The following is a 14167-nucleotide window of genomic DNA, read 5'->3' as shown; positions in this document are numbered from 1 at the left end:
TAAATAAATTGTTAACTCCTCTGACTCTAAATATCAAGATGAAATTTGATAGCTTATAAATCTAAGAAAGTAGGGCAGCTAGGTGGCACAGTGGATCAAGTGCCAGACTTGGAGACAGAAGGATCTGGGTTCAAGTGTGGTCTCAGAAGATACTTCCTAGCTGTATAACCCAGGGCAAGTCACTTAACCCCATTTGCCTAGTTCTTCCCTTCTGTCTTAGAGTTGTTACTAAGACAGAAAGTGAGGATTTTAATACATAAACAATCCTGAGAAAAACAGAACATAATATGGTTGAAAATATGCTAGACTAGGTTTTGTTCTTGACTTTGTCACTGACCCCACATGACCTTGGGATGATCTTTCCACCTTCGGTTCTCAGCTTCCCCTGCTATAAAATGGGAATAGGGATGGGATTTGGAATAGTCTTCTAAGGTTTCTGCCAGCTCTTGACTTATTGACTTGACTAAAAATCTCTGCCCAGTATTATTCCATTCTTCATTCATTCCAACTCATTTAACAGCCTTTATATCTCCTGTTCCCTCTTCTTGGTAAAGGGGTTTAGGGAAAGATTTGAAGAATGACCTTTTAAAAACTCATGATTTGAGCTTAGGTGGGCTTAGACCTTGACTCCTGAGTATTGTGTCCAGGACACAGTAGAGGGGAGGGAACTTTAGATTTGGAATCAAATGAACTGGGTTTCAGTCTGAACTCTGCTGGTTGTTTCCTGTGCTTTCAGACAAGTCACATTACCCCCCTACAGTCCTTGGTTTCTTCATCTCAAAGAGCCTTGGAATTAGGAGATCTGCTTCTGCTATTTATCAGTTGTGTGGGCTTGGGCAGACCTTGTCCCATCTCTGAGCCTCAGTTTCCTCATCTGTAAAATTGGAGTAATGATTCTTGCCCTACTCAGTTTAGAATTGTTGTGGGAAAAGGGCTTTATGAAAAAAAGAAATGAACTGAAAGTGCTATATAAATATAAATTGTTATTTTTGAAGGTCACTGCAGTTTAGAAGAAAGAAACCTGGATTCAAGTTTAGGAGATTTGGGTTCAAATCCTCTGTCCTCCTCTGTAAAATGAGGATAATGCTTATAATGTCTATTCTTTTGAGGGAAGTTCTTTGTAAAATTTAAACCATTGTTTGGTTTGGAGCTCTTATTAAGGTACTGGTGCTTCTTCCTCTCCATTATGCACCACTCCCAATACTTTATAAATCATAAAGTACTATATATAAAAATTAGTATTTTTGTCTCTTTATCTTGGTGGGAGTGGAATAGAGCTGCTCATTTTCCTCACCTTTGCTTCCTGATTTTTGTCTTTCAGCATGAGAAGTACACCAGTCAGCTGCAGATGAATTTTAAGGGCACAACTGTGAAACGAGGGGACCCCCCACCAGACCTTGGACCTTATTCTGAATCTCCACAGGCCAAACCAGAGAAGGGAGACCGGAGACCTGTCCCAGGTAAACTTCTCAGGGATGAGGCATGGGGTAGGACAAGGAGGAGCACACATGTCCTAGATACAGGTACATGTGTATCCAGAAGGTTACTTTTCTTAGGGGCACAAAACAAACCTTGTCTCTGCCCACAGGATTTGTATTCGAGTCAGGTTTGTGAAAGATCCTTGGTATGTGTAGTCTTCTTTAATATGCCTCTTGGGGCGGGTGGAAGGAACAGATGATTCAGGAGGGTTCTTTTCCCTCTCCTCTATCCACTTCCTTCTTCTCAGCACAGGCAGGCATCCCAAAGCAGGAATCAAACAGAGAGCATTGCTTATTTTGTGCCATGCACTGTGATAGGCTGAGGATACAGAGTCAAAAATAAAACATTCTCTGCCCTCAAAGAGTTGATATTCTCTTGGGGAAGACTACAAGTACACATAGCAATATATACAAAATATTTGCTAGTAAATAATGGGTAATTTTTGGAATGGGAGAGACATTAGCAGTTGGGGGGGATCAAAAAGGCTTTATGGGATGAGCTCTGAGCTTAGAAGGACATTAAGAATTCTGAGAGGTAAAGGTGAAGGAGGAGCATGTGCCGGCATGGAGAACAAGCATACTGATAAGAGATGGGATGTTATATGTAAGAGAAAGCAAGAAAGTATTAATACACTTTGAAGAGTGGGTGAAGGGTAATGATGTGTGTATAATAAGCCTGGAAAAGTAGGTTGGGTCCAGATGATAAAGGACTTTAAATGCCAAGTGGGGGAGTTTGTATTTGATCCTACAAATATGGGACTTCTCGAGCTGGGAAATGATTAGAAGAATTGGAGAAGGGGCAGCTGGGTAGCTCAGTAGATTGAGAACCAGGTGGGATTCAGACACTTCCCAGCTATGTAACCCTGGGCAAGTCATTTAACCCCCATTGCCCAGCCCTTACCACTCTTCTGCCTTGGAACCAATACACAGTATTGATTCTAAGACAGAAGGTAAGGGTTTATTTAAAAAAAAAAAAGAGCTGGAGAAGAGATTCTCAAATCCCTCTTCACTGCAAGAAAATGTTCCTAGTTGGAGAGGCAGTAACCTAGAACCGTTATCTGCCTAAGAAGGCAAGTCGATAGCCATGCCAAGAATAGAATCCTTTACATAATGGATGTTCAGCAAATGTTGGTTAATTAGGATCTTGGGCTAGTAGATCTCTTCTTTTCTCTGAGCCTCAGTTACTTCTACTAGAAATTGGGTGGTTTGGATTTAGATGGATCCTTGGGCCCTCTTGATTCTGATGTTCTATGGCTTTTTTAAAAAAATCTATTCAAACCCATGTTTTTACTGTTCTAGGAACTGACTAGGGTTCTGAATCTTATATATGGAACTAAATGAGTAATTAAATTAATTAAAAGTATAAAATGGTCAAATTAAATATAAAATTAAATTATTTGCCCTTATTATACAGCCAGTGTGTATCAGAAGCAGGGTTTGAACTCTAGATCTTTCACATTTCAAGGCTGACTCTTATTCACTAGGTTCTAGTCATCTCTGTGACTATGAATAATAATCTGTGAAGTGTGAGCTCTTTCTACTTATGAACTGCTGTCTTTATTAATAATGACAATAATAGCAATTATAGTGCTTTGCATACAGTAGATGCTCAATAAATGTATGTTGAATTGTAATAAAAAAGAAAACTATGAAAAGGCCCCTTATAGAACTATGATACTTAGATGAAGTATAGCCACAGATAAATTTGTTTCACTTACAGGTAGGGACTATAAAATATTAATAATTACTAGCTAGTATTTATTTTTTAATTATTTTATTTTAATAACAAATTTCTATATAAGTTTTCCAAAGTCATGTGATCCATATTGTCTCCCTTCTTCTCTCCCCCTTCCCAGAGCTGACTAGCTAGTATTTATGTGGTCCCTTTAAGGTTTGGAAAGAAAAGACTTTATAAATATTATATCCTTTGATCCTGATAAGAACTCGGGAGGCAGGTATTGTGGTTGAATTGTTTCAGTTGTGTCTGATTCTTCATGACCCCTTTTAGAGTTTTCTTGGCAGAGATATCAGCTTGGTTTGCCATTTCCTTCTCTAGCTTATTTTACAGATGATAAACTGAGGCAAACAGGATTAAGGGACTTACCCAGGGACACACAGCCAGTAAGTGTCTGAGGTCAGATTTGAACTAATGTACATGAGTCTTCTTCTAATTCTAAGCCCAGTGTTCTATCCATTGTGCCACCAAGCTGGCCAGGTGCTACTATTCCCATTTTATAGATGAGGAAACTAAAATAGACAGAGATTAAGTGACTTGCCCAGGATCACACAGTTAGTAAATATCTTTTTTATTTTAAATTTTATTGGTTACGTGATTCATGTGGTCCCTATCTCTTCTTCCCTTCCCCATGCTGGAGCTGATACACATTTTCATTGGGTCACATATATATATATATACATATTATCACTCAAATCCTATTTACATATTTACATTTTCATAATAGAGTAATCTTGTAACCAAACCCCCAAATCATAGACCCATATAAACAAATGATAAATCATATGTTTTCTTCTGGGCATTCTTGTAGTTCTTTTTCTAGCTGTGGCTAGTATTCTTTCTCATAAATCTCTTAGAATTGCCCTGGATCATTGCATTGCTACTAGTCAGCTAGCAAATATCTGAGGTGTTGAACTAATTTCCTACCCATTCCAGATCTAGTGCTCTATCCTCTGTGTCACATAGTTGCCACAATGAATGATTTTATTTCTATTATATTACCCTCTATTTCTGTAGTGGTTTAAGCCTTACAAAACACTTTTCCTTAAAATAATCTTCTTAGCTAACTAAAATCACATTATCTCCATTTTATAGATAGGGAAAGCTGAGGCAAAAGTTACTTGCCCAAGGTCAATAGAGTTAGTACCAGTGCTAGGACTTGAACTCATGGCTTGTGCCTCCAAGTCGAATTCTCTTATTACCACATTCAAGGTTCCCTATCTGCAAGTGTTCATGAACAGACTAGTATTTCAGTGTTGGAGCATGGAGCTCTTGGGAGGGCTCAGACAGGTGGTGATGGATAAGGAAACATGTCATGGTAGAAAGGCAGGAAGACAAGACTAGAATTCTTCCCTGATCCAAGCTCTGCCACTAATTCTTAGTGTGACTTTAAGGAAGTCCCTTTTTGAACCCCTGTTTCCTCATCTGTGAAATGAGTGGGTTGGACTAGATCCTCACTATGGCCCCTTTCCAGCCTTGAAACCTCTAAGTGCTTCCTGGCCCCTGGGTAGGTTTTGAGACATGTTGAATGTTGAATCAAGAAATGGGTCCACAGTGCCCTCTAGTGAATGATATAGGCTCATCTCTTGGCTAAGTTTATCAGATGGTATTCAATTATTTTATTTATCACCAATTTAACTTTTTATTTTAAATAAACATTGTTATGAGATAGAGATCATCCGGGGCAATATAATTAATCTGCAAAAAAAAAAGTGGCTGAAAGAATAGCAAAGTAATGTTGCCAGATGGGCAGGCATCAGCAGAAATCCTCTTTTGGTCCCTCTCTAGCTGGGAAATCCTGTGAAACCTGTGAGTGCCTCCTGGCTCCTGGGTAAGTTTTTAGATAAGGGTTGAAGGTCTAGACTTCTGTTGAGAAATGTCATCCTCCATGGTGGGGAAGCTGCTGACCTTGCTTTTGGGATGGAGCCATTGAAGTGATAGAAATATCTTCTTTTCTCTTTTCAGACACATTGACCTACCGCACGCCACTCTATGGACAACCTTCATGGTGGGGGGAGGACGACGGCAGCAACAAGTTGGACAGACCAGATGACCAGCCCCAGGAGGACCAATATTCAGGTAAGGGTCCACGCCAGGAACCAGCGCCCAAGACTGGCTTCAGACTCCCAGGGCTGAGGCTAGCCCTGGACCAAGTCCACAGAATCAACACTACAGTACTTGACTTGATGGTTGATGCTGGTTGTATGGGGAGACAGGACCCTTGACCCCAAGAATCTCATAAGTCTGAGATAGGCAGAAAGAAGAAGAAACAAGTTTTCTATCCTCACCAAGTTCCTGGCCTGAGGAACACAAAAGAGAAGCAATCCCCAGCCTTGTCCTGGGAGAATTCTCAGTGTTATGACAGTCACAGTGAAATCTCAGTTTCAGGTGCAAAAAGGTGCCCAAGAAGTAACAGAAGGCTTATAAACAAGTGTTTAAAATAAAGAAACAAAAAAGGGGGCAAGCCCAGGTCCTGTGCCCATTAATAATCTGGGGTGGGAAGGAACAACATTGACCCATATGGATGAGTTCCCATGGTAAGAATTAAACCTAGTACAATTGATCATAGGAGCTCAGAGACAAGAGAAATTAATGAAAAAGGGAGGAAGAGAGGGCACAAGCATTTATTAAGCACCTACTATGTTTCAGGCACTATATTAAGTACTTTGTAAATATTCTCTCATTTCATCCTCATGATAACCCTGAGATGCCTTTATGATCCCCATTTTACAGTTGAGAAAATTGAGGCAGACAGGTGCAGTGACTTGCCCAGGATCATAGATGTGTTCAGTGACAGAGTATAGACTGCAATCCAAGTCATACAATTGCCCAAAAGGTGTGGCTAGTCACACCTTCGACTGGGAGTGGGAAGAGATTTGTCTGACTGGAGTAAAGACCCCATAATGAAAAATGAGAGGGAGTTGATGTTGGAGAGCAGAGGGCTGGAGGCCAGGCTGTGAATGCCCTTGAATGCCAAGCAGAGGAGTTTGAAGTTGTTTTAGTGGGATGCCTTTTAGCCACGTTGCTAGATAAGAATGGTGACAGAGATGACACAAAAATTTTAGATAATTTAAAATTCTTGAAACTGAGCCATGCATCAGCCTACATTAATAGAGCCTTTAGTGTTCAGGGCTAGGGCAGTGATAGTCCTAGACTTCTCTGCCCTGCTTAGCCCCATCTGGGGTATTACATTCAGTTCTGGGACCACATTAAGGCAAATATTTTCTACTGGAGTGCATCCAGGCCATCTAAGAATGACTGGAATAATGACCTTTAGTATGGAGAATCGAAGATTCGGCAGGGGGTGGGGCATTATAGCGGGCTTCATGTATTTAGCTATCACATGAAGAGAGTTTAAATTTGTCCTCTCTCATGCTATATTGAAGAGTTAAGAGCAGCACATGAAAGTGGCAGTTGAGGGTTTGAGGGTTCATTAGAGCTGTCCAACAGTGGAATGGGCTACCCTGTAGGGGTGGAGAGAGGTAGTGAGCTCCCCCTCTTAGGAAGCCTAAAAGCAGAGGCTATAAGAACACTCACTGAGGACATTGTAGATAGGATTTCTACCAAGGTTTAGGCTGGGCTAGATTACTCCTGAGGTCCCTTTCCAAGGCTGAGATTCTGTGGTTCCTAACAGGTGGTGCAGGGGATAGAACTTGGAATCAGGAAGACCCAAATTCAAATCTTGCCTTAGATACTCAGTAGGTTTATAACCCCTGAGCAGCCTCTCTCAGTTTCTCCATCTGCAAAATGATGGGGTTGGACTTGATGGCTTCTAAATTGCCTTCTAGTCCTAAATCTAGGATCTTAATCTGATTAACAGCAATAACAAAAATAGCAGTCCCCATTTCTATGGCACTGTAAAACGGACAAAGCACCATCTTCACCATACCTCCACGAGATGCTCTCAGATGTTATCATGGCCATTTTACACATGAGGAAACTGAGGTTTAACTAGGTAAAGTTATTTTTTCAGGATCATAGAGCTAGTAAATGGCTGAATTGGAACTCATTCTCTGCGTTTTCATTCTAAGACCTGTGCTCCTTCTACTATGTGAAATAGCTATGAAAAAATCTATTTGGTTTTAAGGCTCATTGGATTTTGGGGGGAATGTCATTACTTTCAGAGTTATGTTTGACTGAGCAAATAACTACTGATGGGGCAAAGATTAGAGGAGAGTTGAATAGCTGACCCAGAGTTGAAAGCCATGTCTCAAGGAAGGTCCACTCAGGGTGAAAAATCTATTGTGAATGATATACATATAGGCAACTGAGAGGACTACTTGTGATAGAAAGATGCCAGGGCTGTGCCTCAGGTGACCTCTATTAGTTCTGACTTTGAGAAAGTCCCTTTCTGGACCTCAGTTTCTTCCTCTGTAAAATGAAGGCAATCATCCTTCATCTGCCTTCCTCAGGGTCCTTCACAGGATCTGTCATGAGTATTAAATGGGGGATTGTCATTTCAAAGCTATGAAGTGGCATACAAAAAAATGTTTTTTGAAACTTTTCACTTTCTATTTTAGGAATCACTCTTAGGACAGAAGAAGGTCAAGGTCTAGGCAAAAAGGATAAATGACTTACCCAGGGTCACTTAGCTCAGAAGTATCTGAAGCCATATTTGAAACCAGTTCTTTTTAACTCCAGAACTGGAACTCTTCCCACTGTGCCATTTAGCTGCCCCTCATACAAATTTGAAGGTTGAATTTTTAGTGGAGGAATAGGTGAATGCATGTGATTCCAAGTATGTACTAGGGCTTGTGCTGACTAGGGGCAAAGAATAGTTGCATTAGAAGAGAGTAGCAAGGCATTATGGCATAGGACCAGTCCTTGAATCCCAGCTTCAACTCTTGTAAGAAGAGTAACCTTGAGTAAGTCACTTACTTGACCTTAGTTTCTTCCTCTGTAAAGTAGAAATAAAATTCATTCCCTACCTCACATCTTCCTTCAATACGTGATCATGGAATGGAGGTGACTCTGGGTATACAAAGGCTCTATCTTAGGAGTACAAGCTCTGGCTGGTCCTTCCAAGCTAGAAAGGCTTTAGGTACTGACTGTGGTAGAGACTTGAAGAGAGAGAGGTTTTGCAGGACAAGACAAGATGCAAGAACCAAGACTGGGGACCTGGCTGTCAATCAAGAAGAAGGTTCCAAATGGAATGTTCCCAGGAGTTGGCAGTTGAGGCTGGCTGAGGACCCTTGTGGGACTGTTTTGGGTTTTGGGGCTCTCTGACCAAGGGAGAAACCTCTGCTCTCTCTGAGATTTTGACTGACCAAGAGTTGGAGGAAAGCCAGGCTGAAGGAGAGACTTTTCTTGGTGGCTGACTGTTGGGGGGAAGCAGCTGAAATGATCTTATCAATTTCTGTCACAAACTGAAGGACCCTTGGGCGGGGGTGAGGGGGGTGCTTCTGGAGTTAATCTGAAAGACCTTTATGACTTTGTGAAGAAGAAAGAAGATTTTAACTGTTGTCCTCTATCTCTGAGGCTGTCCCTCTGTCACAGTTGTGACTTCCCAAGCCCTCATAATCTTCATTTAGATTAGGGACACCCTCATCCCTCTTACCTCAGTTTCCCATCCTGTTTCCCAATAAAACCCCTGATTTGAAAAGGAAAAGAAAAGAGTATCTTTATAGTTCACTCAGGGGGGAGGGAAGAAGCCAAAGGCTTCAAGAAGAACTGGGTGGTGAGGGAGGCAGGGAGGAGAGGTTGAAGGAGGGAGGGAGAAGAGATTAGGAGAAATATTGATCCACTAGTCATCAGTAGGAATCAGTAGGCAAACCTCAGAGCATTCCCCTGTGGCAGCATTCCCCTGTACCAGCAGTGTCTCTCATCTCTCCACCATTGCAAATAGGCAGATGTGTCCCTACACTTAGTAGCAGCACTCTCTAGTCTATCAGAGTATCATTGCAACCAGTAATAGTGTCACACAGAACACCTTTTGTATTTCAATAAGAAATAATTTCCATAGATTAACAATTCTATTTCAAGTGGCACCTTTAATTTGACTCGAACCCCATCCTTTTAAGACAGGAAAGAAAGACAGCAACTATGTTCAAACAAGTGGTTTTTGGTGTGGTGTTCTTGGCAGCAATTGCCTGCTTTTGGGTATATCATATTCTATTTAGCAGGATAACCCATATGGTAGTGGATACTATAGAGTACGTTGGCAACATTACAATGTCTGTTTTACAATTGCCATTTCAACATGAACTGGTACTCTGGCAAGTCCTGGCACAAGTATATGTAATCTTTTTTTTTTCCCCATTTGAATTAGTTTATTTAGTCAATTTAGAACATTATTCCTTGGTTACAATAATCACATTGTTTCCCTCCCTCCCCTCTACCCACTCTTCTCACAGCCAACTCGTAATTTCATTGGTATTACTTGTGTCCTTGATCAGAACCTATTTCCATGTTGTTTACACTAGGATGTTCATTTAGAGTCTACATCTTCAACCACATCCCTTCAACTCATGTATTCAAGCAGTTGTTTCTCTTTGGTGTTTTTACTCCCACAGTGTTTCCTCTGGATGTGGATAGTGGTTTTTCTAGTAGATTCCTCAAGGTTGTTCAGGGTCATTGCATTGCCACTAATGGAGAAGTCCATTACATTTGATTGTACCACAGTGTATCAATCAATCTCTGTGTACAATGTTCTCTTGGTTCTGCTCCTTTTGCTCTGCATCACTTCCTGGAGGTTGTTCCAGTCCCCATGGAATTCCTCCACTTTATTATTCCTTTGAGCACAATAGTATTCCATCACTAACATATACCACAATTTGTTCAGCCATTCCCCAATTGAAGGGCATCCCCTCATTTTCCAATTTTTGGCCACCATAAAGAGCACAGCTATGAATATTTTTGTACATGTCTTTTTCCTTATTATCTCTTTGGGGTACAAACCCAGCAGTGCTATGACTGGATCAAAGGGCAGGCAGTCTTTTATCACCCTTTGGGCATAGTTCCAAATTGTCCTCCAGAATGGTTGGATCAATTCACAACTCCACCAGCAATGAATTAGTGCCCCCACTTGGCCACATCCCCTCCAGCATTCATTACTTTCCTTTGCTGTCATGTTAGCCAATCTTATAGGTGTGAGGTGATACCTTAGTGTTGTTTTGATTCACATTGCTCTGATTATAAGAGATTTAGAACACTTTCATGTAATGTGCTTATTAATAGTTTTGATTTCTTTAACTGAAAATTGCCTATTCATGTCCCTTGCCCATTTATCAGTTGGAGAATGGCTTGATTTTTTGTACAATTGGTTTAGCTCTTTATAAATTTGAGTAATTAGACCTTTGTCCAAGGTTTTTGTAATGAAAATTGTTTCCCAATTTGTTGCTTCCCTTCTAATTTTGGATGCATTAGTTTTGTTTCTACAAAAACTTTTTAATTTGATGTAATCAAAATTATTGATTTTACATTTTGTGATTTTTTCTAGCTCTTGCTTGGTTTTAAAGTCTTTCCTTTCTCAAAGATCTGCCAAGCATACTATTCTATATTCACCTAATTTGTTTATAGTTTCCTTCTTTATATTCAGGTCATTCACCCATTCTGAGTTTATCTTGGTGTAGGGTGTGAGATGTTGATCTAAACCTAATTTCTCCCATACTGTCTTCTAATTTTCCCAGCAGTTTTTATCAAATAGTGGGTTTTGGTCCCCCAAACTGGGATCTTTGGGCTTATCATAGACTGTCTGGCTGAGGTAATTTACCCCAAGACTATTCCACTGACCCTCCTGTCTCTTAGCCAGTACCAAATTGTTTTGATAACCACTACTTTTTTTTAGTGTTTTGATAACACTACAGTATAGTTTGAGATCTGGGACTGCAAGTCCTCCTTCCTTCTCATTTTTACCCATGATTCCCCTAGATATCCTAGATCTTTTGTTCTTCCAAATGAACTTTGTTATGTTTTTTTTTAATTCAGTAAAAAAAGTGTTTTGGTAGTTCAATGGCACTAAATAAGTAAATTGATTTGGGTAGGATTGTCATTTTTATTATGTTAACTCATCCCATTCATGAGCATCAATGTTTTTCCAATTGTTTAGATCTAGTTTTAATTGTGTGGAGAGTGTTTTGTAGTTGTGTTCATATACTTCCTGTGTTTGTCTTCACAGATAGATTCCTACGTATTTTATTTTGTCTAGGGTGATTTTGAATGGAATTTCTCTTTCTAATTCTTGCTGCTGAAATGGGTTGGAGATATATAGAAATGCTGATGACTTATGCAGATTTATTTTGTATCCTGCAACTTTGCTAAAATTGTTGATTGCTTCAATTAGCTTTTTGTTTGATTCTCTAGGATTCTTTAAGTAAACCATCATATCATCCACAAAGAGTAATAGCTTAGTCTCCTCATTGCCAATTTTAATACCTTCAATTTCTTTTTTTCCCTCTAATTGCTACTGCTGGTGTTTCTAGTACAATGTTAAATAATAGAGGTGATAATGGGCATTCTTGTTTCACTCCTGATCTTATTGGGAAGGCTTCTAGTTTATCCCCATTGCAGATGATGTTTGCTGATGGTTTTAGATATATACTGTTTATTATTTTTAGGAAAGGCCCTTCTATTCCTATACTTTCTAGTGTTTTCAATAGGAATGGGTGTTGTATTTTATCAAAGGCTTTTTCTGCATCTATTGAGATAATCATGTGATTTTTGTCAGTTTGCTTATTAATATGGTCAATTATAAGTATATTTAATATTTATGGCTGTGTTGCAGACTCTAACCCAAGTGAAGAATGTGTTTAAATTCATGGTACCCTTTAAGGCAGAGAAGTTTATGGCCATTGACAACAACTTAGACAAGATGATTAAGGCTGTATTTGAACAACTGATCAAGGAAAAAGGTTTAGTTCTAGTTATGGGCAAGGACAATGGGCAAACTGAGAATGTACCTCAGGAAAATCAAAATGAAAATGAAAATGAGAACCAGGCTGCTAATGATCCTGAGAAAATCTGCCCATTGAAGGAGGTCACTAAGCTTACTACCAATGCTGATATGATTCACTCAAAAGCCCATAGACAATTCTCCACACAGGAACTGGAGTCCATTAAACACCGTTTCCCAAAATTTGTGGACAATCCTTTTAAATCCCAAAAGGAGCTGAAGAGAGCATTCAGGATCTTTGATCCGGACTTTGAAGATGTTGAATTTGTGTTATCTGAATTGTTCAGTCCCCATGAACAAAGGACATTTCTGGAGAAAACTAGATGTGAGAACAATTTGACCAGCTGGCCAACTGTAGATCAAAGAGGGGATATGGACTTTGCAAATCCAACTAGCATGTCCTACCTTGGAAGGTACAGGGAGGATTTGCTACAGGCAATTAAGCAATGCTGTTCTAAGCCAAATGCATGGGCCAAGTTTGACAAGATCAGGCAATATAAAGGGGAATATCCTGCTACATATATAGACCATCTGTCAGAAATGGCAGAGTCAATCTTGGGGCTAGAAGCCTACAGCGAAGAGACAGCTGGCCATGTTCGTAGACAATTTCTTAAGGGATGTACACCCAATTTGAGAATATTCTTCAAGAACTATTTCCTTAAATATGACTCAGTTTCCCTAATTGAATTGAGAGAGGCTGCAGGTTACCTATTTGAAAACAATTCAGATCAGAATAAGGAAGTTCAAGACCTGAAAGATAAGTTGGAGAGGACTGAGAAGGATTTGGATGGAACAAAAGGAAATTGAGGAAATTAAAAATTTGAACACGGTTAGGACATACACAAAACCTAGTTCCCAGAAACCTAGTTACCAGGCAAGATCAGTGCAAAAAGAGACTAGGAAGTGTTTCTTTTGTCACTGGAAAGGATACTTGATTAGAAACTGCTTTTTGAAGAAAAAACATGAGAGTAATAACAGAGACAAACATAATGCAGAAAATAGGTACAAGCAATCCACTTGCTGTTCACATTGCAAGTTAAAGTCCTCACAGCAAGATCCTGATTTGAATGGAATGCAAAATGCTATAAAAACTGGAGCAAAGCCAAAGTATTCAGATATGATTAGAAGGGAGTTATGAAGCCAGGCCCATAAATTGTGTAGTGTGACACTTGGAGATGACAATGAGGCTGCAGTTGTAAATGATAGAGTAAAGTTGGGAAATAGTGTAAAAATGGTGCAAGAAAATGAATCTGTGAATGATAGCCATTGCAATAAATCAAGAAAAAGGCAAAGACAGATTAAAGTTGTTGAGGCAGAAATTAAGGATATAACATCTCAAATAGTAAATGAGATGAAAGACTTTGAAATGAGTTGTATAGTAACCACACAGGAAAAGTCTGTAAAGGAAATCAAACCATTCCTAGAAAACTTTTTCCAGTGTAGAGTAGATAATGGGATTGAATTATGCAAAAGAAAAAGAGTCACAAGAACTCATGAAAAAGTTAGTGACTAATTCAGAGACACATAATTTCAATTCCCTAAAGGTTACTGTTGATAAAGATGACAAGGCTCTAAAAACATTCACAGATGAATCGCACCAAACTTAGTTAATTCTCCCAAGAGCTTTATGGCAGAGGTACCCTTAGAAACAACATCTAGTTTGAATCCAGAAGCTAGTACCTTCCATCCAGCAGTGAGTGATATAGATAAGGAAAAACTAACTGATAATGAAGCCGACATTGATTTTGAATACAAAGATTATCATATTCAAAGTAGTGGAGGTGACATAGCAGTTAAGTTTGAATCTGGGGATGAAATGGCAGGCCTGGGTAACAACCCAGGATTCAGTTAGTGAAGTTAGTTAGCTAGAAAGGCTTTAGGTACTGATGTGGTGATAACCTCTGTGCTTGTCAATTGAGGACCAGCTTAGCTTTTCGTTTCTATCCAGTTTTTTCAGTCCTGTCTGATTCTTTGTGACTCCATTTGGGGTTTTCTTGGCAAAGATATTGGAGTGGTTTGCCTTTTCTTTCTGCAGTTTATTTTACAGATGGGAAAACTGAGGCA

At 39.6% G+C, this 14167-nt stretch overlaps 1 protein-coding gene across 6 annotated transcripts in view; it reads left to right on the top strand.

Moving 5' to 3' along the window:
* CEP170B (centrosomal protein 170B) overlaps positions 1-14167 on the top strand; it is a 123110-nt gene that overhangs the window by 65408 nt on the left and 43535 nt on the right. For all 6 annotated transcript variants that reach the window (XM_056811173.1, XM_056811176.1, XM_056811174.1 and 3 more), the window contains exons 6-7: positions 1322-1460; positions 5179-5292. In XM_056811173.1, the coding sequence (XP_056667151.1) occupies positions 1322-1460; positions 5179-5292 (253 nt within the window). The remainder of the gene's footprint in view (positions 1-1321; positions 1461-5178; positions 5293-14167) is intronic.

The sequence above is a fragment of the Monodelphis domestica genome, chromosome 1 (assembly GCF_027887165.1).
Source record: "Monodelphis domestica isolate mMonDom1 chromosome 1, mMonDom1.pri, whole genome shotgun sequence".
NCBI lineage: Eukaryota > Metazoa > Chordata > Mammalia > Didelphimorphia > Didelphidae > Monodelphis > Monodelphis domestica.
The sequence above is the reverse complement of the archived record's forward strand: the minus strand, read 5'-3'. Positions and strand labels throughout refer to the sequence as shown.